Here is a 27,512-nt window from a genome sequence, read left to right on the forward strand (position 1 = left end):
CGTAATAAATACCACAGTCCAGACTGGCGTAATATTTGAGCTCTTCCACAGTTCAGTCTTTGGTCCCCTTTTTATATAATTTCGTGAATTTACGGACCCAGCGTAAACGTACGTTGTAATGGAATATTAGCGTCTCATAATATGAATGGAAAGGTGTGCTCCGATGTGTAACGATTGCGCACTTGAACTAATCTCGAGATTTCGAATCCTCTTTACTCTGACCTTACACCTTTCGCATTTTTGTCATTAAATTTTTTTTTTTTTTTTTTTTGCGTGTTTGTGCGTACGTACCGGAGAAGTAACCTTTTGCGTAGATAATGTTTATCATGTCTCGTCGGAAAAGCAGACAGTGATGTCACAAAACGCAGACCGAGACAGTTACGTAGTGTCCCGTCTGGGTATGGAGGAGAGGATATTTTTTGTTTCTAACTATTTATATATACATTATATATTTTTTCTTTCTTTTGTTGTATTCTCTCACTGCTTTACTATTATATGCTGCTGCAGCTTTCAGCGCATCGTTTCTGGATCATGTTCTTGTTGTATTCTTTTTCCCATTCCCACCGCCGGTTGGGAAAAGGCTTTGTGTGTGCGTAGGCGGTTTTCAGTTCGGCCAGCTGGCTGGCGAACACAGGCTTTCGGAAATTCTTCGATGCCCTTGAAAAACAAGACCGAAGATATGTCTGAAGTAATTTGTTTTTTTCTTCTTATTCTTCTTCTTTTGGTAGAATCGCATTTCGCCTTTCTCTCATCGTTATTTATTATTACTACATACTATGCACATATCAGTGAAGCTTCGATGTCAAGACTCGAGTGCCAGACATTCTGCTCTGACTATCCTTGCCAGGTCAGACCATTTCCGTCTCTTAATTTTATTTAATCCCAGTCACACGTTCTAATGTTCACATATACTGAAACCTCTCTATAAGAGAGGTTTTTCCTCCCTTTATTAAGGGAAGGTGTCCCTTATTCAGAGGTAAACGAATTCCCCTATTCAACATGGATCAGGACATCATATCTTGACCCTTTAAGCCAGGGGTGGCCACCCTTTTTTTTTTCCAAGCCGTGCCACAATCAAAATTATTTTCGATGCGTACTTAAGCTTTTCGAGCGACTTAAGTTTTCTGAACATTGTTCAGCGGTTGTCAAAAAAGCGAATAGAATGCTTGGTCTCATTTTCAAAAAGGTCTCTTCGCGTTCTCCTAAAGTCATTCTTCCGCTTTTTCGAGGCTTAGTTCGTCCTGGACTGGAGTATGCTGTAAGGTTTTGGAGACCATACCTACAGAGGGACATAGACTTGGTTGAAGGGGTGCAGAGAAGAGCTACGCGTGTCCTTATTGGCACACAGGGCTTGAGTTATGAAGAAAGACTTCATTTTTTGAATATGTTTACATTGGATGAACGCAGGTGTCGAGGAGATATGATCGAAGCGTTCAAAATTTTCAATGGGATGGATAGGATGGACCATGAACTTTTAGTACACCGCCAATCGACTGCTTTTACAAGGGGACACCAGTATCGATTGGTGAGGGACAATGCAAGGTTATGGTGTCGCAGGGAATTTTTCTCCAATAGGGTTGTTAATAAATGGAATAGCTTACCCCCGGAGGTAGTAAATTGTAACACAATTGACACGTTTAAAAAGAAATACGATAAACATGTTGGGGTAAATCGAGAAGCTATCCATTCTTAGAATAAGACAACCATAAGTATTCCTTATGGGCATTGTATAATATTTTATCATGTGTATATATTGTTTGTAATTTGTGTTAATTGCATTTTTAATTGGGTTGCTGTATTTTTGAAACATATGACATCCATATTTTTATGGGCATCTTTTTATCAGCCACCTCGTTGGGCATTTTGCCTGTTGTAGCGTTGTATTTGTATTTGTTGTATTTGTATTTGTATTTGTATTTGTATGCCACTCTGCGGATTTAACACGCAGATCATACGTTCCGCCGCTGTGGTGGTCGAGTGGTCATAGTGACGGACTCGCATCGCGGGGACGATCTTGAATCTCGTACACGTGGGACGTCTAGCAACTATGCTCAAGGATGAAAAACCGAACAGAAATGCATTGAATAGAAAGTAACGCATACATAATTATTATTTTAACATAATCGCATAAATCTTATTTAAGAGTGCCTACCATACGAAATATATGTTCAATCAGTCACGTTGAGATGCCCCACATGCCCACGCTTGAATCAGGTGCACGTTGTAGAGAGATTTCTATTTATTTATTTATTATGTATGGTACATGCCAGAGGTCTAGCATCTCCGCGAAGTGGTTAGTGTCTGAAATCTGGGCAATGTTCGAAGTGATTTACTAATTTGCACATTGTGAAGCCCTATGCATATTACTAATTATAAATCACTGCCTTATCTGGGCGTAGGGATATTCATGATAATTATAAAATAAAATAGACCTTTGTAAGTAAATACAGTACTTCCATTGCCGTTTGGACAGAGAGAAAGCTAGAGAGAGTGAAGCTCCATATATAAATAGAGCCATCTCAAATATGGGAGCCCACCCAGGCACGACTCAGGGCTCAAAGTGCATAGGGCCCGAGACTTGATACTACAATTTTCGAGTAAAATGTGAATTGGTGGTCAGGCACTTCCAGCTAGGTAGGATCCCTCCCGGAACATCACTTTGCCGTGAGCCCATTGTGCTTTTGAACAGGCCCTGCCGCAAAAACATTCTCGCACATGATTTGTGAATTTATAGCACTCAAAAAATGATAAAAAAATTACCCATATCCACTCCAAAATCAAGCCCAATAAATAAAAATAAAAAAATGTGCAAAATTTCTGTCACTTAGGTCAGCCATGTAAACTTTATTAGAATTATAGTATGCACATAGTAATTGTTCAGTGGGGCTTTTCTCTTTGGTACTAAAAAAAAGCACGTCCTTATGATGTACACTTTACTGGTAGGTGGATGTCACGTTTGTCCTTTTTCGTCAGAAAAAGGGAAGGACACCAACATCCCCAAAAAAACACATAATTCAGTCTCTTCACACACTTCCAAACATATCATATTATATATAGCCTAGCAACGAAAAAAAAAATGTCACTTCTCAGCTCTAAGTATGGGAGGAAGGTTACGAAACTACATGAAAACTTTGGAAAAATATTTAGATATTGCATTTTCTTTTGTTGTATAATTTTAGCAAATGAGAAAGAGTATGTAGCTGAAAAATTTTGTCCAGGTCATTGATCACGTTTCTTGGAAATTAAATAAGAAAAATCAAAAATTTTTCATCTTTCTATAGCTGAAGTTTGTTCACATTTAAGTCAATAAAAACTGAGGTAAATAATTTTGTCCTGCCATCTAATATCTTTATTGAGAGCCTTGGAAAACAATTTCTCCAAATCAACCACATCTAAACCACACTACTGAGGAAAAATTTTTTGAACAGGTGTCAAAACCGCCCCTAAAGGGGGTTTAAAAAAACCGTGTGGGGTCATTCAAGTATTACGTCAGCATCGAGGGGGGGGGGGGGGTTCGGATTTGCTGACTTTTGATGACAAGGTGGGAGAGGGGGATTGAAGTTTGCTTACGTCATCAACCACCCTTTTTTGAAGATATGAAATATTCTAAGCTGCTGACAATGGGGGGTCAGTGTTTTTTGCTGACTTTTGCTGACAAGGGAGATAGGGGGGGGGGTCTAAAATGGCTGAAAATCTGCTTACGTAACGCTTGAATGGCCCCTGTTTGTTCTCGTGTGTGCACGTGTATTCGAGAGCTCGTTCTTCAAGTCCCCTGCTAGTAAAAAAGCCGGAATTTTTTTTACCCTCTTAATTCCCATGCGTGGTGGATCATTATCAAAATAAAAATTTCTACAGTTCTTTCTCCATATATTAGAATAACCAAAGTGATTCCGAGAGAGCGGCAACAATAGCCAGAGCTATCTATCCTTACCAGTACAGAACTGGTTTCCCATTGAAAGATTGGTGATACCTGTCCCAGTTTTTTTTTTTCCTTTTTTTCTACTTGTCAGCATCAGGAAGTTTTTAGACCGACCGGCGTTAGTGTCTTGTCCACTTTCTCGTATCTGGTCGTAATCGTTATTATTATTCTCCGTTGTCAGATACATCTGTCTTCTAGTTAACTTATAAAGAGGGGGGAAAAAGAATTAGCTTATGGTGAAGAACCCTTTTTTTTGTTTTTCTTACGGTTTGTTATCGCTGGTCCTTAAATGTGACCCGAAAAAGAAAAACAAATGTGACGAAACGAGGTTATATTACTTTTTAAGAGAGAAAATGCAGAGCAGCAAAAGAGATTTGTTCTCTATATCCTTCCTCTGTGTGTGTGTGTGTGTGTGTGTTTTTTTTAATATTTCTTAGCGCGTTTGTTGTTTATGAAATCCGTGCTACTGACCTACTGGTTGTCGTGTTTTTTTTTTGCCGGTAATTCACCGGTTGGCCCGTTAACACCGATTATGGATGACGTTTGTGTTGGTCCGCGGTTACGTTAGGGGAAAAACTGAAGAGAAAGGGAGTCGCGTGGTGGACATAAAGGCATGTTATATGCAATGGAATGCAGCTACTTCGCCCTTTCTCTTACTTCCAAATACCTCTCCTGCCCTTTTGATTTCAACAAGTTCTCTTCTCTTTGGAGAAAATGGTGGCGGTGGTGGTGACCTTGGCACATTAATCGAGTTTTTTTCCCCCCTCTCTGCTGTGGAATTTTTTTTTTATATTATTATTATTATCTAGTAGGCAAATGTGATTGCTGTGGGTGCAGATATTAGGCCGGATTTCGTAAAAAGCTGGAACAGCAGCAGCCCCAGTTTGCTCATTCACTTTCGAATAGCCTAGTTTTGAACCGCATTGGAACTTGCCCCTTGTTCATCTGCCCGTGCCGTGTTTCACAACGGGTCCCATTGGATTTTAATACTTTGGAATTTAGGCGAAGAAATGTGTGTTACTCCCTCGGACATGATTCTTTCAATGAAAAAGTAATAACAATGATTTTTGTTGAATTATTTCTCAGTGTCAAGTACGATGCACGGAAACACCCTGTTTGTGAAACCATTTCTTTTAAATTAATTAATTCCGAGATTACCAATATTTTTTTCATTTGCGGCACCCTTGAGAACGCGTTTAGGATTTTGAATATCTCGGACACTTTTGTTGCTCCAATTGCCGTGACTCACACCGGTTGAGAGTTACTGCCCAAACTACAATTATTTTCTACATAAATTTATCTTCAAAACATCGCACCTCAAAATCCACCCGTCTTTGGGACACGGCATTCTAAAGTGCCATGACATACTAATAGATAGGAATCATGCACCTACTTCCAATAAATTTTCATATAAAATATTGCCCCACATCCTAGAGTGTTCTGTGGTTCATCATTTGGGAATAACTGCATTAATGGGAGCGATATGAACAGTCGATTATTTAATTATTTCCTATGACGGATTCTTATGTGTTGTACTGATGATTCTGTAAAATACAAACATGATCCTGACTTCTCCATGAGGTTGATATACAGTCGAACCTCGATATAACGAACTATGACGCAACTAATTCCTATATGTAACGAATTTTTTTCGGAAGTTTCTTTGCATATACAAATGGCCACGCATAATCGGATATCAACGCTTGCAGCACACAATATTCGATAATGCGGGGAACAATTCAATTTCCATTTTACAACGTAAGTGCAGTTTGTATATTGAAAACTGATGAAGGACCAATATTAATAAAGCTTCTCAAATAAATCAGACGTCAAAAATGAAGTGAAAATTTTATGCAATAACAGTGGACACTACCTAAGATTTTTACTTTTCATTGGGAAAGTTAGTCTTCTATTGGCTCAACAGAGAACATAAATAAATTAATTAAATGTACGTATATTGAAGACAACTTGAGTACTTGGAGGCGGACACAGCACCTACTCTCAAATGTATTTATCCTAACCTAGTAGCATATATATACAGTATCTCAAAATAATTAATATGTTATACACTGCCCATAAAAAAGAAAGAAAAAAGAAAATATACTATAAATAAATGGAGATGCGGTGCACGGCTACTCAGTATAATCACGTCGGGTCTCGGGATTCCTCATAACAATAACGGAATTGATAACTATATCCGAAAGAAATCTAGCAGCGAATGCTATGACCATACGAACGTCCATTAGAATGGGACCCACTTTGTTTTTCTTTCCACACAACCCCGTGTTTCTTAAAGTGTACGTCGCGGTGAGCTGGAGATATTCATTCATTTGCCTGTTTATGCTTTGAAATGGTTCTTTTATAAGTGAAAATACAGTCGCCCCCCCCCCCATCCTGAATCGGATATCAACGATTCCATCACACAGTAGCCGAGGAACGATTCAGTTGTCATTTCACAAACAATAGTATAGTTTGTGTATTTAAAACTGATGAAGGATCAGTATTTTGATAAATGTTCTCGAATAAATCAGACACAAAAAAACGAAAATAGAATCTAACAACAATGATCACAATACTGGAGTTTTACTTCTTATTGGGAATGTTAGCGTTCTCTATTGGCTTAACAGAGAACATAAATAAAATAAGTTAAATGTACGTATTCAAAACAACTTGAATATTTGGAGGCGAGTACCTACTCTCTTAAATGTATTTATCTTAACCTAGTAACATATTTTTCATTAATTCTAAATGTTTTATTCAATAAAAACATTATGTGCACAGTGGTTGATACTATATACTAACAGTTACCACGTTTAAAATTTGTTTAGAATAATGTTAAATATATATAATTCGTTGCTGCCGTCTAATTTCTTTAAGCGAGCTTTTGACATTTTGCTTTTTTTATACTTACCAAGAAATTGGTGCGCTAACCCCAACCTCTGGGCAAGTATGAAAAAAAAACAAAATGTCGAAAGCTGCCGTTCGGAATCGGCAATAAATTTTAGGACCCGGTCTAATAGCTCTCGAGTGCAAAAAATGATCAAACTTTCTGGAAACAGGGTATGGGATATACTGTGCAATGTTCGCAAATACGCATCTAAGCGCGTGATTTACAGGCATCAAAATTCAATTTTACTCCTCCGAATTTCGTTGAAGAGTGAAAATACTCCTTCAAAAAAAAAAAAAATTTCAATAGATTTATTTGTTTTTCATAAAAAAAAACCTCTCTTTTTAACAAAACTGCCCTTTAAAATATTGATGAGTGAAATTATTCTTCAAAATTAATTATCCGGTAACATTGACGCCATGCATAACATATGTATTTTTATAGCTTGGGGTGGGAAGGAAACGTGCAAATTTTGGAAGCTGGGGATATGAGAATCCTTATTACACACACAACTAATTTCTTATCGATACATATTTTTCAAATGACTTAACGGAAATATTGTCGTGGCCTCTACACATTTCTATCATTGACTAGTCAAATTTTCACCCTTTTCATAAAGGAAAAAAGAACCAAAAAAAATACGAATCCTGAACTTTCTCTCTCTTCTCTGAGAAAAATAGCAAGAAAATCTTGTATTTACACCATCTTCGTTCTTTAGAAGAGTTTTGCTCTGGTTATAATAACATCTCGTCATCTCTTTTTAGTTTCTCTCTCTCTCTCCCCCCCTTTTCTTTAAAAAAAGTTTCCTTTTCGTGGTTTTTATTCATATTTTTAATTTTTCTTCTTCTGGAAGTCACTTTTACTATAGGGAAGTGGTAAACAAGAGCGAGCAGATACGAGAGAAGGGCTTTAAGAAAAAGGAAGAGAAAAGAGACACACACATACCGCTACAAATTTGTGACACGTCACAGCGAAAAACACGCTTTTTCTGCCGTCGCTTTGTCCTACGTTCGTTTACCGAAATAATAATGATGATAAAAAAAAAACAGGTCGTCTTCGATGGAGGAAAGAAACAGTTTATTTTTGACACGTGCTGGTGGTAAATGGCAGTGGCTGTGTGATCAGTGAGTGAGAGGAACTTGTTTCAAAATAGATTTGCCCTCCATCACTGCCGTTATAGAACGGCTAAATCCCTTCTTTGCCATACCAGAGCCCTTTGCAGTACTTACTCTTTTTTCCCCTAAAGATGCCTGTTGTTATCCTTGCCTGGAGCGCACTTTTTTTTTTTTTGTCTTTTTTTCATTATGTGTGTGTGTGTGTAGTTAAGAGTAAAGGATTATGAAAAAACGTCACCGAGCCAGAGAGAGAGCGCCTTGTTTTAGAGTGTAGGTACGTGGTGTGTTTCTTGCCTTGGAGGCATCAACTGTTCTACATTACGCTGCCGAATCGGTAGTGTCTTGAATTTTTTCTGCCGTAAAGAAGTCATAGTCCAGGAAGACTTTTTGGAAGTCATCTTCTTCATCATCACCACACCAGTGACGTCGTTGCTCGAGGCCAGGGTAATCCAGGAAATTGCCGTGCCTTTTAACTCTTGTTCTGTGAAGTTTTGTTGGGAAAAGAGATGCATCATGTAACAGTGGAACCTCGTTTATACGACGTTCAAGAGGCCGGGTCAAAACGTCGTATAAATGCGTGAGTCGCACAACTGAGATATCTTTGAATAAATGATTCTCCCCCGAACAGATATGCAAAATTATAAAATTCGATGTGTTTGATTGCATTTCCAATATTCTGTTATTAAAAAAAATCATTTCAATGAGGGAAGAAAAACCAAAACAAAGAAAGCTTTAAAACCACATTTCGGATCGCGTGGAGAAATAAAATTAGCTGGACTTTACACCATTGCTTAAGAAAATTTCCCATCTTGCACTTTCATCTTCTTGACAGCAGATGATCTGCAACTAGCATCTTGGTCGTTGATTCTATTTCTCTGCTTTATAGTCGTTTTCAAAGTTGACACAAGGATATTCAATTGTTTCGCAAGATCGACTTTCATCACTAATGTAAAATTCTTGCCAAATTATTAAAAAATTCTAGCTTATCTCTTAGAGGAGCAACCTCTCCTTTTCTCGACATCACGAACCGCGGATTGCACACAGGCAGCAAGTAAAGCACCACAACGAAAGAAAATTCCGCTAGAAATGATCGAAAAAAACTGATACATTAATGAGTGTATGTTCAGTGCCATCCGAAAAAATAATTTCGAAGAGTAATTTCACTCCTCTTTCAAAAATTTCAAGGGATAATTTTATAAGAAGAGGGGTATTTTTTTTATATGAAAAACAGTGAAATATAACTCTATTTGAAAAAAAAATTATCTAAAATTTGACGGAGCATTTTCACTCCTCAATGAAATTCGGCAGACTAACATTAAATTTTAATAAGTATTGGCAAGTACTGTGTGTGTGCGCGTAACGTATACGTCATTTATTGGCAGACCTGTACCCTCCAAATGCTTACAATGGACTCTCCTTTCTCTGAGTATGACGCTGAAAGCATTGGTAGAAAAGAACTCTGAAAACATTGTTAGAAAAGAACTCTGAAAACATTGGTAGAAAAGAAATCTGAAAACATTGTTAGAAAAAAAACTCTGAAAACATTGGTAGAAAAGAACTCTGAAAACATTGTTAGAAAAGAACTCTGAAAACATTGTTAGAAAAGAACTCTGAAAAGGACATGGTCTTTCGAACAATTCAAACCCATTTCTTTGAGGCTCGTTGCCTATGCGTATTCTCAGAAACAAGCTATAAACGAATCACTTAAGGGTCCACTCTAAATGGTCATCAGCCAGCTCCCTAAAATTTATGGCTTTTGTGTTGCCAATATGCAAGAACTATTTTAGCAACGCGTTTTCACGATCTACAAAAATTCCGTGCATTTGATGGATATGTATAAAACTTTAAAAATGCAACCAAGAAGCGTATGTTTCATTGAAATCATTCGCGCGAATTTCACCAATATCAATAACACAACTATTGTTTTTTTTTCAAGTTTAGTGAAAGGTCTTTAATCAAACTTTTATAGTCCGATCCCGGCCTATAAATGACGGTTTTTTTTTTTAACGATTTGCGGTTCGAATCGAACTCGAATAATTGATGTTTCGCGTGTAATAAATAAATTGTTTTAACATTAAAACGTATAGGAACCAATTGCGACCGACGCAAAAACGTCGTACAAATGTGAAAGTCGTATAACTGAGAGACGCATAAGCGAGGTTCGGCTGCATAATTTGCGAGGAAGTCATGTTGCATCTACGTATAGCCGTTTGTTTCATTTCTGTGTATGTATAGCGTGTTTGCTTATGCCGATTTCACTGCTGCTGGTCGAGTGCTCCAGAGATGCACGTTCTAGATACCGAGAGGGTGATTCCGATGAGGAACAAAACCGCCATTTCCACGGACCGAGGAAGAGAATGTTCGTCGGTGCATAAAAATAATACGTGGCTGTATATTATAAGAAGAACGAGAGGCCAACATGTAATGATAATAGTAATAGTAATAATAATTCGTGGCTGCGGGTAATTTGGAATATTTTAAGTGACCTCATTCTGTTCGGGGCTACTCATCACGTCGATGACGTACCCCGAATATTTGATTCTTCTTTTTGAAATATCTCATTGTTCTTTTTGGATCTTATCAATCTTTGATATTTTTGTTGTATTGGCCTCGTAGTTGGGGTGCATCACGTTGCTGCCCTCTTCATCAACTTAGCACGATTTACCTAAGACTTAATTACAGGCGTAAATCACGCGAATGAAATTCCAAGCATTCACGAAATCAACTCTGCTCGATAATAATCATTTTCTATGGATTTCGATATTCCTCCACAAAGTCAAAAGGGTTAGTATGACCTATAGGCGATAGGTATCTCATTTTATCTGGTTTTCCCCTTATATATCTGTTACGATAAATGTGATAGATATTGAAATGAAACAAAAATGTTAAATTAAAATAAATGTTAAACTAAAATAAATGTTAAATTAAAATAAATATTAAATTTGAAAATTAAATAAATATTTAATCAAAATAAATGATAAATTAAAAAAATTAAGTAAATACAAATACAACGCCACGACAGGCAAATTGCCCAACGAGGTGGCTGACTTAAGAACATCATGGATCCCCGAGCCATTTTTTGGAGGCCCTACCTACTACTGCTACACCACACATGCACCCCGCCCACACCCCCCCCCGCGGAACCCCCCAACGAATCGGAACCCATGCGGGAATGTGCGTGTACGTGTAGTGAAACCTGACGTGAAGTTTTTTTGTTTCTCTGTAATGCTTGTTATGTGTAGTGCTGCCATCTACATGTGTGGTGCTGCCATATACAAGAATATTAAATTAAAATTTTGAAAATTAAATATTTAATCAAAATAAATATTAAATTAAAATAAATGATAAATTTAAAAAAATGATAAATTAAAAAAAATGATAAATTAAAAAAAATGATAAATTAAAAAAAATTATAAATTAAAAAAAATGATAAATTAAAAAAATTAAATAAATATTAAATTAAAAAATTGAAATAAATATTAAATTAAAAAATTAAATAAATATAACTTTTTTGAAAAGAAATGCTCTAATCTAAATAGGAAAAAAAAAAACGAGGTGAATGAAATCCTTGGGCATGCATCTGACAAATTAATTTATTGGAAAGAAAAGAATTAGGACAACGGCTCGAGTCAGTTCCATGAGAAATTTAGTGGTTTTTTTTTTTTTTGTTTTTTTTTAAGAAATGGGAAATAGTATAAGAAATGAATTTCGAAAAAAAAGGAAAGAGATGAATAATAACAATAATTTTTTTTCTTGCTGTCCGCTAACTTTCTTCACTCCTGCTGATAGAGGGTTATATATATATATAACGTGTTTGCATGAGAGTACGTGAATATGAAACGATTACCATGAGAATCAGAGCGCGTATTAAAATAAATAAATAAGTAAAATAAAATACGGCATAATTTTTTTTTCTACTCCGGCGCGTGAATACGAGCTTTTATCGTTACTGTTACGATTTTTTTTTTTTACCGTCTTTTTTCCGAGCGAATATTATCGTTATTATCTTGTTTGATGCCTTATTTTTCTTTCTTTTCTGGAAGTGGAATGACAGCGTGAGGTTTGTGTGTTCCTTGTTCCAATAACTACTTACTTCAATTGAAGACAGATCTTAATCTTATTATTATTTTGGCGAGGGAGAAGAGGAAAAACGAATGCCTTCTCGTGGTATATGTAATTGTGGAATTTTTCCTTCTCTTTCCATTATAAAACACGGCCTCCTTTCTCCTTATTTTTTTTTTTTTGTTTTCTTAGTACATACTCGTGTAGCTTTGTACTAAGCACTGCGTAGAGTTTCTCCTTATTTTTACTGTTTTCCCTGGTATATTTAGCTTCCGGTTATGTCTTCCGGTCATGGAAAAAAAAAATTCCAGACAGGGAAATCCCGAAAAAGAATCATGGGATTTAATATAATTTTCGGATATTATCCATTTGTTGCCTGCCTACGTATGTGTTACGGCGAATGTCGGAAGTCTAGACGCTGTCGAAATGCTTTAAAATCTGAAGTCTGGGCAATGCCGGCCACTTTGCGGAGTGTCTATATATAAACAATAATAGTTTTGAGACGCATAATTATAGATGCTTATGGTTCATTGTAATGGCAACAAATGAGAGTTTATCATTTATCAAATGGAAAGGTGAAGAGAGTCCCTGGTAATGAGATGCACGTGCAGTAAGAAATAATTGCCTTGATTCTGACGGCGGAGAATCCATTTTTTTTTCGACAATCGGTGAAGGTCTTGGTTGAAGGTCCAAGATGGTCTTGGGCTATGAGAGCGACAAGTCCTTCACGGTATACTCCAGCTCAGTGCCCGAAGCTGACCTCCACCTTTTCAGGCGCTTTTTGAGGTGACGAACAAGGGAAAATCACAGGAAGGCAGATCCCGACTGTGCACAACAATTCTCTTTGAGGCGAATGGCTGAAATCGCCGACCAGAGATAGAACCTGGGCCTTGTCCGGTTGAAAAGAAAAAAAAAGAAAGAAAAAGCGACAGTCGCAGTTCCTGGTCGTAATTGAGGATGACCGAGCTGAAGCTGTGAGAGTGAACTGCGACCTGCACTGCTTATCAAAGACACGCTCACTCTCTTCGACCACGCAGTGTCATGCTGATCTAAGCGCATGGACAGGTTGTCTCATAAATTCGTAAATAATTTGAAATCCTTAGAAATTGAGGGAATTGGTATATTTGAATGCAGTTTGCGGAAAGGTTATTCTCACGAAGAGAATTTTTTTTGGTAGAGAAAAAAATATTTAAAATTTTCGTCTCGATAAGGGGCACTGTACAAAAGCAAATTATCAGTGATTGGACCCGAACTTGGATTGAATCCCTTCTGTATCCGAAACGTTCGTAAAGCTTCAGCCAATGATTCGTGTGACTGAGGTAAAACAGTTTCACTAATAGTGCTTTATCCACCAATGTCAACACGATGTAAGCTACAATAACAGGAAAATGCAGAGACAAGCTGTTAGTCGTACACCCTTTATTTTATAGGAGAGATTCATATTTTCATAGGACTCAACTGCATATTTCCAGTGATTTGCTTTCGTGCAGCGCTCTCTATCGACAAAAATTAAAAAAAAAAAAAATTTCCACCAATTTTTTTTTGAGTGTATTATATACAGAGTGTGAAATGAATCCGTAAAATTTGATTCGTAATTTGAAAATTTTATAAAAATTGAAGGAAGAGGAAAAAAAAAATTGGTTTGAATTCATGTCGATAGAAGATGCTGCACGAAAGCAAATCACTGTAAATATGCAAATCAGAGTCCTGTCAAATAGTTAAGTTTTTTGCAAATCAGAAATAAAATGCAGGGTGTACAATTCTGGAATTTTCCAGTTACATAAGGCTTTAATTATTATGTTGACACATTAATGGATAAAACCCTATTGGTGAAGTTGTTCTACCTTAGCCACGAATCACCGGCGGCTGAAGTTTTCGAACGTTCCGGACACAGAGCAGATCGAAAAAAGGTTCAGGTCTAATCACTTCTGCTGGACAACGTGCAGTGCCTTCTATCGACAAAAAATTTTAACTACATTTTTCCTTCACCAAAAAAAAAAAAAAAAAAAATCCTCCTTCGTTAGAATAACTTTTTCGCAAACCGCATTCGTTTATACCAATTCCTTCGATTTTTACAAATTTTTTAAACCGTTTACGAATTTATGGGATACCCTGTATAAAATTGAAATTTTTTAAACCTGTTTTGTTTAAAAAACGATTAAATATTCCTATCTTGAAACAATCAATTGAGTTGTGACTTCTTGAATCCGCCGGTTCTTTTTTGTCTCATTTACGCGTTGAGGCGGTTCTAAGTACTGAACAGTTCAGCTGGTGTCGAGTCTGTTCCAGATACCACTGCGGCGTGATTCCTCCTGCGACAGGAAACTCTCAAAGCTGGACGCTTTCTGATCTCACCTGAGATTTACAGTATTTATTTTTCATGTCAGGAGAAAGTCCGCCCCCGATGCCGAAAATTCATTCCGCTTTCATTGTTGAGAAACGATCACTTTCTTGTACTAGGAGTTCTCTGATTGTCATTTTCCCCTCTTCGCGGGTGATCTAGAGGTCAAGGCACCCCTACAGGGGCCCTAGTCATCTTCCTTGACCTCTCTCTCCCCTGGCTAGAACAGGTAGGCAGGTCTTCAACCTTTCGCGTCGCGCGAGCACCGTATATGCCCATCATAATCAGAGGAACACCCATACGGCAACTCGTAGATTTTCACTCAAATCGGCCATGAGCCTATCTTGAACGGGGGTGGTTCAATCGGGTTGATTATCAGTAATTCGCCAGTGTGAAATCGGAGATAAGTATCGAAAAATCTTAGTCGGTTCTCCTATGAGCACCGTGGTGCTCGCGAGCAACTATTTGAAGGTTCCTGCACGAAAATTTAGAATTGGTGAATTCATTATACTGATTCGAAGAAATAATTCTAGAATCGATGGAAATTCAATAATGAAACGAAAGAAATAACTTCGGAATTGATGAAAAATTAATAAATAAAATAAATAATTTCAGAGAATCATGAAAATTCGGAGAATGAATGAAAAAAATAATTCCAGAATTAATGAAAATTCAGAACTGATGAAAGCAACAATTCTAGAAATAATTCCAGAATAAATGAAAATTCGGAACTCTATGATTGCAGAGTTATTAAAATTCAGAATAAAATGAAAGAAATAATTTGAGAACTGGTGAAAAAATTCAATAATGTCTACTCCCCCCCTCCCCCATTTGCTGTGGGTCCCTCTGGCCCACAACTAGAAACAGAAAATGCATTTATTCCCCACGGAACAAAAATATATTTTTGTGTTTCACATTCGATTTTAGATCAGTTTCCGAAAAACTTTCTGTGTGTTCCATCGCCCCTTCTTCAAAAATATCGCCCCGAACTCAAAACCATCCATAGGATCTTATACTAAACCCAAAGCTTCTACTGCCCCCTGGACCATTCCAACGTTCTCAGGGGGCGATATTGCCCTCCAAACTGCATTTGGCGCTCGGGCATCAATTACACTTGCCTTTCTCTACTTGTGGTCCGCAGCAGAGACGAATTTCACGAGGCGGATGATTTTAATTTTATATCTTCATAGTTGAAGCTCAGGAACATTGTTTTATTATTTACGAAAAATTTATAATCTCTCTCTTTCTCTGTATGTATATATATATATATATATATATATGTATAATAACATGTCCTGACTGATTCATTCATTATCACCGAACCAAAACCGCTAATGCTATAATTACAGGCATCCCTCGCTTTAAGCGGCTTCACTTTACGTGATTTCGCTGTAGCGCGATTTTGAAAAGTTAATTTTAGAAATTGAACCCACAAAATTTGCTTTGTAGCTTGATTTGAATCCTGAAGATGGAATATTATGCATATAACGACAATTTATGACATAATTAAAATGGCGGAATCCATTGGATATGTTGATGTAGAGGATACAAATATGGAAGAAACGCTCAACATCCATTTCACCAGATCTCATTAATGAGCATCTTTTGGTAACACATCGACAACACCATCAAATTTTTAATCGGAGATAATTCCGGATTATTATCCTAAAATGGATCTAGAATTGTTACATTTGCAAGGGGGTATTCAGAATTCTCAAGCTTTGCTTCTAAAAGTTTTGCAGAGATGAAGAATGTTGTTTGTCAGCTGAATCTGGCTTTCATTAAAAAGGTTTTCATCCTGTCGTATCAGGCTCGTCAGGAAAGAAAACGATCCACATTCACACTAGGATCAATCAAAAGTATTGGAGACAGAAGTAAACAGTTAATTAAATTTATTCATATAGCCTAAATAGACGATATTTATTTGTAGGTTTGAATATTAATTCATTGAAAAAAATTATTTTACTGCTCTCAAGTTGGATTTATTTTTTTCTTATTCTTTGGAGAGAAACCTCTATCTTACCCACGTTAAATTCATCTCACTTTACGCGGTTTCGTCTTTTACGTGATCTTTTTTTTTTTAATATAATTTACGCGTGAGCCCCCACATAGACCGGCACAGCCAAAAGCCAGCTCCTTAACCACTCGACTGCCAGGCGGCAATTTTGTGGAACCAATTAATTGCTTAAAGCAAGGGATGCCCGTAAATATGAAATTTGGTTTGTAGTTTTATTTCATAATGTAAAGACTAAGAAGGGATTTTTCAAAATTCAACCCCCCTAAGGGGATCATAAGGAGTTTCAAAGGTTATATGGAGAACCGCTGAAGCTATAAATATGAAATTCCGCGCGTCAGTAGTTATTATTTAAGACTCACCAAGAAGGAATTTTTCAAAATTAAACCCCCCTAAATAGATCTTAAGGAAGAATTTTTAGATCAAAAAATCCACGTGAGCGAAGCCGCAGGTAACAGCTAGTTGACGTATATTTCCCCATATTATTCTGAATGCAGGCCGCTGGTCGTATTACGAAGCCTTCGAGACCCGTATCAGAAAATTTTCCCCTTCGTTTATGTATAGATATAAAGTGTACGTTACTGCCAAAGCCAGAAGTGTGGCTAATTCGCAAAGTAGTGGATTCTAATAAATTAACTAATTCTGACTAATTCGCGACTTTGCGAATTGGCCGAGAGTTTTGGTGAAAGTGCGATTTTCAGAAATGATTCTGGATTTGGCCGGCCAATTCGCGAAGTGACCGGAGATCCCTGGTCAAAGTTCGACGTGCTGATGTGAGACGGCCCGGTACGTGCCAAAACCATTTTTTTTTAATCGCCAGTGTGTGATACATAGCTATATATAGCAGCTGTATTGAATTAGATCCATGTGACGAGTAAAAAAAAAGTGAAATTTGATAAAATTTGCCAAATTTTGGAGTTTAAAAAAAAGGATTACCGCTGGTGACTGCGGTTTGATGGGTTTCCATATCTAACGTGGGCATAATTATGACCAAAAAAATTGGTCAACTTGACGATGATCCTGAACAATGTCTTTTGTTGTCGGACTTTGGCCAAGGAGCTCCGGTCACTTCGCGAACTGTCTGGTGAATGTCCGAATTTCGGACTTTTCTCTTCTTTGAAAATTAAATAATATAATAATAATTATTATTGCTTTATTGCAGTGGACGCAAGAGGAGATCCAGCGCCGACGACGGTGTTATGGATGACTGTATGGCGGCCATGGTCCTGATGAGCTTGTCGTGCAGTCCAAAGTCCCCGTGCGGTGGCCCAAATGCAGGTCAGTACCTTCTGCCGAGCGTGAAAATATATTCGCTAGTGAATATTCTTTTTAGCGCCGCATTTATTTTTTTTCCCACATTATACATACGAGTCTCTTTCCCCCGCTTTTAGATCTCAATACTCTTTTTTAGGTATTCTAATAATTACATTCCGCGAGTATAACCAGTTGCTTTTGAACAGGTTATTCTTAAATAGAGCGTAATATGGAGGCAAAAAAAGTAAAAGACTATTTTTTATTTAAAGCTCGAAATTCGTGAATTTTTTTTCTTCTCCCGACTAATGTGTGTGTAAACAAAGTTTTTAAATCTTTTCACTTTCGACGAAATTCCGCGAATCTCATAAAAATTTGCAACGATTTCGATCGAATCCGTGCAAACAGAATGAAAGGCGTGGAAATGGTTCAATAACCCGATTCGTCAGTCAAATCAATCAGCTATGATCGGTGGGGGAAAAATATATGTAGAAGGAAAAGAAATCACATCTATCACGATACTATTTTCTTGTGTGGCGATGTTGTTGTTGTTGATTGCGGTTAGTGATTGTTCACTGATTTCATCTTGTTTTTTTTTAACTGTATAATTCACCTCCCTTGGTTATATCAGTGGATGGTATCGTATCAGGTTATGACGGGAGTGGGGGGGGGGGGAAACGAACGATAGTGTAAGTTTCTGGTTCAACTTTTTTTTTTTTTTTGCTTCCTCTCCAATGTCTGCAAATAACTGTCGAACTCGGTTATCGCGAAATATCACGTACAACGTCAGTAAATGCCGGTACCGGCTGATACGCGTGGGGAATAATGCCGATGGTTTTAAATAATGCTTTGCTGGCTTTAAACGTCAACGAAAATGCAAAAAGTTGTTGTTTTTTTTCAGCAACTTGGTGTGTGTGTTTTTTTTCCCCCAAGAAATTTGTGGAATTGATTTTCCTCTTATTAATGGGATTTTTCTCCTTTGCCTTCTCTACTACGACAATTGCGGGATTTGTTGCATTAAGCTTGGGGCCACACTTACGTCCGGCTTTTTCCAATAGTCACTCGCGAATATTTACACCCCCCTCTGCAGCAAAGAAGCACTAGGCTGGCTACACACCGGCCCAGCTTGGCCCGATGTTCCTCTGCGAATATTTGCATCCAGAACACTCTTTGTGATGTGACTGTTGGCGTTCTTCGACCAGAACGCCAGGTGTGGCCAGACGGATTGGAAGATCGGGAAGGAAGGCATGGGGAGGGGGGATTGGATGGTCCTGGTCGTTCTCTCCGACCAGTCTTCCAATACCCTCCAGCCTCCAACATTTGGCGATCATTGCTAATGGTGGAGCGGCCACACTACTTGCCCAGGACCAGACTTCGAACGTAGTGGGCTAAACTAGACACGAGTGTAGCCTCAGCTTTGTCGTCGAAAATGTTTCATTTTCCATCTATTTTGGCATTTTCCATGTTCACTTCGAAACATACAAGGTAGATGGCAGCACCACTAGTACATGTGAAACACGCATATTCTGACACCATAAATACGTGAGGGCCACACACATGCTCAGAATACACGTTCCTGTGTGCACCGATTCGTCAGAAATTCCTCCCCAGAGGAATGTTTATGAGTTGCACATGTACGGTCAAGTAGTTGATATCCCACTTCAATGAATATTTCAGAGCCAAAACACTGTTGTCGTTGCTTTGTTTTACATCTCTGTACACGAAGACCTCCCGTGAGGGTGATGCAACCTCTATTTATCCCTGCATTGTTGCTGAAACCGACTACTTCATGATATGGTTTGATTAATTCCAATAGCAATATTAAAATTCTCCACCTCGGTTATAACGACAAAATTTTGCGGCCCTTTCTATGCCATTGTAACCGAGTTGGACTGTATTGCAGAGAGAAGTAACACTTAGGTGTTAGATAAGAATTTATTTATGTTTAAATCCCATTTATATATACATACATAGTTCATTCTCATCTTGCACCAATTTCTCTTACTTGAATCTCAGCCCCAAATGATACACACCCCCTCCCCTCCTATATCAGCATTTATATATATATTTTCTCTACCATATATACATTATATGTATTTTTTTTCTTCTATGGTCGACTGGTGGTGGAACACCCTTTTCTTCTCTGGATGGGTGTAATAACCCGATGTATGCCCTTAAGAACTCGTTTGCTTTTTTTTTTCCCGTGAGGAAGGGTTGAGGAGTGTGCTTGTGCGCTTGTACTAACTGTGAACGTGCACCTACTCACGAAAGGTCATTAGTCAATTTATTATTATTGTTTTGTTTTTTTTCCATTATATTACATTTTGCCATTTCGGCCTCATCAAGTCACGAACAGGAGGACATCGTCAGGATAGGGCAGTGGTTGATGATGGTGTGAGGCTGGAGATGAAATATCACATTTCGTCGTTTAAGGGGCTAGACTTGTCTGTTTTGTTTGTTTTTTTTGTGACTGTGACTAGACAAACGTAATGATCTGATTAATGTCGGTACGAACAACTGATTTATGAATTAATGAACCGGACGGAATCTTTCTCTCTTAGGAATTCTTTTCTTTTGCTCGAAGCCACAATTTTTCTTATTTTACACGGCACCAAGTGCATACAGTAGATAGACGAGATAATCATGCGAGGTTGGCATTTCCTCATTCCCCCCCGAGGCAGTGATGGGCAAACTTTTTTAGGAGCGGGCCAAAAAAAAAAAAAGAAAAGTTGCGGGCCAATTATAATTTATTATGAAACATTTTCATGCTATTATTTTAAAATCTGCGGCGGGATGGATAAAACCTTCAAAGCTGGCTACTTCTGGCCCGCGGGCGAAAGTTTGCCCATCACTGTTCTAAGGGAGCAATGCCTTTGATTCAGTGATAGCAAAGGCCTTCCCATCCCTAGGCCAAGATTTTTCATTGCCTCCTTTAAGGAAGTTTATAGTGTAAGAAAATATCAATTTTTTGGGGTTTCCGAGCTTTGAGCCCTGTCAGCTTCTCTTATGTGGGAAAATGGAGTGGGGGGGGGGCGGTCTCAAATATGTATTTTGAGGAAATGGGGGGCTGAGTGGGCTATTGAAAAGGACTGTAAGTTCGGAGGGGTGGCAAATTTCGGAATACAAAGCAGGTGGTCAAGAAAATTGAAACAGAATGGAGGGAGAGCGACAAAATAGCACACGGGTGGAGAACTATAAATACGTTTCTGGGGGCAACAACAACAAATCGAAAATGGGTCATGGTGACAAACATCTGATGTCCATACCACTAATTAGCTCAGCCACAGGCCCTTACCTTCTACAACGACCCATCGTCGTGCCTCTTCGCATTCGGGTAGGAATTTGACAGAGTATGTAAATATTTATAAATTTTACTTCAAGAATGAAAAAAAAAGTATTATGGGGCCATGATATAGTCATCTTGTGGGCATCGCGAGGGTCCGGCTCCATATACCTTTAGTCTGTATAGTTGCTGGTTTCCTGTATTATTCCAACTTCGAACGGGAAATGCAGGCCTTTTAAAACGTCTCTTCACGGCCAGACCCGCAAACACAATAATTACTTCAAACGCTAAAGTTCACGTAACTGTTATTTTCAATTCCGACTGAGAAAACAGATGTCAGCGATTCACATACATGACGTACTTAGACACTCACACGCACACAAACGTATGCTTGAAATTTTTCGGCATATGCCAGTTCGTTAGAAATTCTTTGGCTAATAAATAAATAGGCCCTCGCCCACACAGTAAAATGAACTGACGGGCTACACAAGGCCGGACGAATAAATTCTTCCCTAAAAAAGAAGTAACCAGGGGTTAAAAACAGGGGGTTTTACTTTCTACCAGAGAAATTATTACGTGACCGTAAAACAGGGGTTACCGTTAAGAGGGGTTTTACTGTATCTTTCTTAACCCTTTAAGCGTCATTGACGAGATATCTCGTGTCCTTAAAAGCCCCCTTATTTTAGAATCGACAAGCCCAGACTTGATTGACAAGCCCCTTTGATTTCTCAAAGGAATACTTCCCCCTATACCCATATTTCTGCAGTGCCGCTTAAAGGGTAAAAGGTACAGTGAGGTTTTTGTGGAAGAAAAATTTCAGATTCACGGGTGTGTACATAAAAAATGCTTAAGGATATAGCGCCACACATAGCTTGAAGTGGTTTCTGGGCAAGGGGAAAGAGGTACTAAAGCCGCACATTGCACAAGATGCACAGTGTGTTGTTATATCACTAGGTTGAATCAAGCTGAGAAAATGGAGCAGCAGGAAAAGAATTCAAAAAGTGATAGTATTTTTTTTTTTTTTTTTTTTGTGTGCTCATTAATTAGATGCCAAATGCTCTCTCAACCGGATTTATCCGGTCTTTTCCTTCCTTTCAAGAACGGAAACCAAGATGTACTTGATCTGAATCGGAAAAGATACGTTAGGAAAGAAAGAAAAAAACATGATAAGCACATTCAACATGAGCAGCTAAAATCAATGACAAAAACACGATATATATATCAAGCGACAACTCTTTTAGCTTCAAGCTTTCAAAAAAAAAGGTTCTCAAACGTAGAAAAAACTTAGAACAGATATTTTTAGGCAGTCTGTCGGGTATTATGCGGCTGATCTCCCGCTTTAATCTGGTACCCAGATGCTGAACCAAGGGAGGATATAAATTCTTATTTATCAACTTATTAAAAATTAAACCAGGGAGGCATAATGTATGCTTACCCAGCTGAAAGAGTATCTAGTTGCTGCTCTGGGAAGATGATCGGTTCTCTAGTCCTGAAAGCCCCCAGCATTCAACTGCCTGGAGGTACACTTGTAATTTTCCTTCTAGGCAGCAGGGCAGGCCCATCATTTGGGGGGGGGGCGTTGCCCCTCTTGCCCCCCTATTGACGGCTTTTGAAAATACACTAAAAATGGTATATATATATATATATATATATATATATATATGTATACATATATATATACATATATATATACAAATATATACATACATTGAGTACATGTGCTTGGCCCCCCGGAAAAAGTTGAAATGACGGCCCTGCAGCAGGCACTATTATCCAAATTTATAGCTAAATGACTTTTTTATGAGCATGAAATAGTAGTTTGATAGTTATTCTCAAATGTCAATGTAAAGCTGGCGTGCACTACGGTGCTTATAGACACGGGAGGTGTTTGAGGAAAACCCCGTTTTGGAGGGCTAAAAAGTACTCAAGCCCGTCCCTGTGTAAAGACTACACGTATCCGTTTAGCAAGAATGACAACAGTCCTGGAATTTTGATATCTTTAAAGTGTATGTATCGTATTTGTTTTGCGTGCGATCCACGGATTATACGTAAAAAATATAGAAATTTCTTAGTGAATTGTCTGGAGCTTTTTCCTTTCTTAGGTGTTGACATAGAAATTTATATTTTAAAAATTAATTTATGAAAAATAATTCTTTGAAGATTCGTGGATGACGTAATACAGTAGATGTGACCACTACAACAATTTTACCGCTTAATGCGCCTCGTACACATTCCTCTGCGGAATTTCTAACGAATCGGAGCATGCCGAAATGTGTGTTGCGAATGCACGTGTGGCTCTAACGTAGTATATTGTCAGAGTAGTGAAGCTAGTGAATGCTTCAATTTTCATGTTTGTACAGTAAGTATCGTGTTGAAGGTCTGCCTGCTCTGTCTCTGCGGAGAGACTTTTTCAAATGAGAGACCGGCTTGCATTAGCGCGTCGAAGTTGGAAAACCGCAATTTAGATGTGATAAGAAAAAAAATCTTTCTCTTTTCCACAAAAAGTTTCTCTTCTCCCAAGAAAAAAACGTGACATTTCTTTTATTCCTTAAGGTTTCATCATTGGTGGATGAAATTTTAAAATGTGGATTATATGCTATTACGGACTATACCAGTGATGGAACAAAAAAGAAAAAAATTTGGCAGGAAGGACATACTCCAACGTTGATTCATAATTGGAATTTTTATGCTTAGAAATGAAGTGGGGAATGTGTTGTATACTTTGAAGACTGCCACGGTTTCATTACAAATGAGAGAAAACGGTTTATCATTTAGAACTTTTTATACGAATATCTTAATAACTTTATGAATACATATTTATTGCATGCGTGTTCCATTATTTCGCATATATGCAGGAGTTTTTAATAAATTTCTATTTAAATTCTCACAACTTCGGCGTAACATCTAGAAAACTCCATTTCTCAGTATATTCGGGCCGAAAAAAAATGCCGCATCTCTTCATACAAAAACGCCAACTGGGGCGAAAATTGCTGTAGTTAACGGAGGCTGCTATGTCTCCACTCAGCGCTTCACGCTACTAATGCGTGTTACAAGGAATTGAAAAGTGCGTCTCTGGTGTATTGATTAGCCCGGTATGCAAGGGGAACCGGGTTCGATTCCCGGAGGAGGAGGAGACAAATCACTTTCTTTCCAAATATCAGTTTTGGCGTTAACATCCAGAAAATTCAATTTCTCAGTATATTCTCTACTGTTGTTTTGAAATCTGCAGCGGACCGGATAGAACCTTTAAGCGAGCCGTGGTTTGCCCGTCAGCAGATGATAGATACTACGATATTTTTCAGAAAATCAACTGATGCGAGCCAGATTGGAATCCTGTTCATTCGCTAATATCAGATCGAAATGATCTAAAAAAAAGACAGTTAAAATGCGGGGAAAGAATTACCAAATTCTAACCCGACAAAGGAAAAAAAAAAATTTAATTCGATTTTTACGAGAAAAAAGCCCGTTATAATGATAATTTCTTCCCGTTTTTGCTGGTGTTGCATCTGATCGCGACCAATCCATATACATATCATGCTTCTTTCACCTTCTCTCCTTGTTGTTGTTGTTGCTGTGAGCCGGACATGCCGGAGCACATGACCACTAAAAAAAAAAAAATGGAGAAAGTGTTTTTTTTCACACACATCACACATAAACAGTTTTTTTAGTTGACTTTATTTGTTTGGTGTGTGTGAGTGTGTATGAGTCAAAACACAACGAGCATAACGACCTTCTGTAACACAGCGAGATATAACTTCCGCATCGCGCGTTTCTTTCCTATTTTTTTTTTATTATTATTATTCCTAGAAAGTTCAACCTTGGATTGGGGTTTGGAGAATAATAAATAATAAAGTAGAAAGACAAGAGAGAGAGAGAGAGAGAGAGAGAAACTAGTTAACCCCGCTCAAGGACTCCCGTGGCATGAGTGTGTGAGTGTTTTCATATGCGTGCGCATGACACAACCAACCGCAAAACAAGTGAAGAGTGGATTTTTTTTTTCATGTGTTCAACATCTGAAGCCATAGAGAGTTATAGAAGGCTGTGGAATACATTATCGTTTTTTTTTTTTTTTCATTTCGACGCAGCGTCCAAATAAATAAAATAAGACCAGAGAAGAAAGCGATTTTTCCACCATATAATAAACAAATCACATAAACGCGACCTGTTTGTTTTTGTTTACTTTTCCGAGAAAACTAAAACGCGATGGTGTGTGTGTGTGTGTGCATCCGGATTCTCTTTCGGTTATTAAATTAGGGTTTGAAGTGATTACATCGCGATGATTGGGTTCGGAAATTAGTGTTATAGAAATGATACATACACTCGTGGAAAATATGCTCTTATGCTTTCAACTGTGGTTTTTTATTATCAAGGATTCTCATATCCTGAAATGAGTGCTTCCATTGGGAGCGTCGGACTTGTGGATTTTGGGACACCGTGTGAGGAATTATTCTTTAGTTTCTCTAGGACAGTGTTTCTCAACTACCGAGCCCTGACAGCAGTCAAACCGGGCCGTAAATAGCTCACCGATTCATTTTTATCCATTTATACTCCCATTAGGCGTGCGTATGACCGGGCCTTCCACTCACATAAAAGAAATCAACCGGGCAGCGGGTATCCATAGGTTGAGAGCCACTGCTCTAGGATATTTGTGTGCAGGTACCGCAGGTGAGGGGGGGAGGAGGTTTAAAGAACAGGATTTCCTTTGGTTTACACCAGGCATTTTCAACCCGTTGCTCGCGAGCAGCACGGTGCTCTCTGAATCACCCAGAGTGCTCAATGCTCGTGTCCGATTTCGTGCTCGTGAGCACTTGATCAGCGTCCCTAGTAGAAGCATTGTACAAGTTGCACTGAAGGATTGAAATCATCCTGATTTCATGCATTGCTATGTCAATCTTGTAAGGGTGCTCTTCTTTTGATGAGGGGTACAGAGAGTGCTGGTGACTAGGTAAAGGTTGAAGAACTCTGGTTTAGACCGGAAATGCAGGGTGGTCGAGAAGTCCTTCACGCATTTTAAAAATTAATAAAAATCAATCAAATGCATAAAAAAGGTGCGGTTTGCACTAAAATACTTATCGTGGCCTAGAATTTTTTTTTTTTTTGTATTAAAGAAAAATTTTAAATTTCACTCATAGGTGGCGCTGTAAAACGATAAACTCGACATAACACATAAAATGCAATACAAATAGTGCATCATTAATGTTTGTGACAATTTGCGCTACATACAACTACCGTATTCGAACATGAGCACCTTTCACCCGTTTACATGAAGCCCGAACTCAAAAGGGCGCTCATATTGAATTTTAATTAATGTTTTGTTTTCATATAATTTTTTCGTTATTAATTTTCAAAAAGTTTCCCGGACATCTCGTCTACCTTGTACTTTTTGTAAAGTTTCGCACTTTGATTACACTAGAAATACACTAGAAAATCAGTATAGTTTAGCCCGCTGTTAATTTCAGCTCGGTGGTTGCTGACCGAGGGTCCTTGAAAGGGTTTCGAGTGCCCCCCCCCCCTGTGAATCTGGATGAGAGGAAGCAAACAGTATATTGTTTTAGTATTATTATGCGTTGAATAGTGTTCTGTAAAGGAGTCCGTTATCTTCATCTTTTTCATAAAGAGGATTCCTGGCCTTCGTCTTATTGGTGCTAAGGTTCTACTAAATACATAGTGTAAAAAACAGAAAAATATGTTACGGTTTATCCTGGGCTTCCTAAATGAACCCCTATCACCATTCCTCTCATAGGAGTCATTGATTTTTGGTTGTAAATCTGGCAAAATCAAAAATGTCTAAAAGTGGGAGTATACGAAGAAACATTATTATGGCCCTTCGGGATGCCTCAATATTCGGACAGGGGGTTCCGAATGCCTGTTATGATGCACTATATGATGAACACATTATTAAGTGATTGCATATTCATCCGATCAATCTCCGGTGTTGATGGGTGAAATTCGTTGTCGGTGAATCACTTGGGATAACATGTTGTAAGCATGTCAACACATATAAGTGGCGTGGTTCTTGTTCTTCTTTCTCCTCAGGTTACGTCGTAATTAATAGCCTAGAATTACCATAACGAGACCTGCACATATGTAGGTCATTAATTTATCTGACATATATGGCACAATTTTTCTTTTATAATTGTTTCATGAAAACTTTCCAGCCAAACGGCATGCATTCTTTTCTATCTCTAGGCTAGTATTTAGGGGGGGGGGTGTAGTCACTCCTTGGTTTGACTCCAAGCCTAGTCGCACTTGCCCAATGTCCATCTCCGATTCATCTCTGTCGGAAATCTTCGTGGCATGAATTCTTAGCAGTCTTTTTCATTCGTATCTATGTTTTTTTTAAATTTCATTTCCCACCTCTCATGGCCCTTTCTTTTCAATTTTTACCCATGCCCCTTCCCCGCCCCAGAATACCCCAGTACCACAAGGGGGATCATATGGCTTTAGGTTCAGAAACACTGGCGTAGAGTTTCGTTTCAAGATGTTGGTGGGGGGGGGGGGGTGCTTTTGTGGCTTTAAAGGCTCACGTTTGAATTCGTGCAGAAAGAAATGAAAAATTATCATTTTCTATCCAGAAGCTAGTTTCTATAAAGAATCTAATGAGCTTTTTTTTTATATCAATCTCATTATCTGGATTCCA

General features: G+C 38.1%; 1 protein-coding gene across 1 annotated transcript in view; it reads left to right on the forward strand.

Annotated features, from left to right (window-relative positions):
* The window catches only part of Glut4EF (Glucose transporter 4 enhancer factor), a 146,914-nt gene that overhangs the window by 21,005 nt on the left and 98,397 nt on the right, over positions 1-27,512 (forward strand). Inside the window, exon 2 of the mRNA XM_089251359.1 lies at positions 17,501-17,616. Coding sequence (XP_089107485.1) covers positions 17,501-17,616 — 116 coding nt within the window. The remainder of the gene's footprint in view (positions 1-17,500; positions 17,617-27,512) is intronic.

The sequence above is a fragment of the Pholcus phalangioides genome, unplaced genomic scaffold (assembly GCF_987345545.1).
Source record: "Pholcus phalangioides strain wild (caught in Gottingen) unplaced genomic scaffold, Ppha-v1.0 ptg000024l_1, whole genome shotgun sequence".
Taxonomy (NCBI): domain Eukaryota; kingdom Metazoa; phylum Arthropoda; class Arachnida; order Araneae; family Pholcidae; genus Pholcus; species Pholcus phalangioides.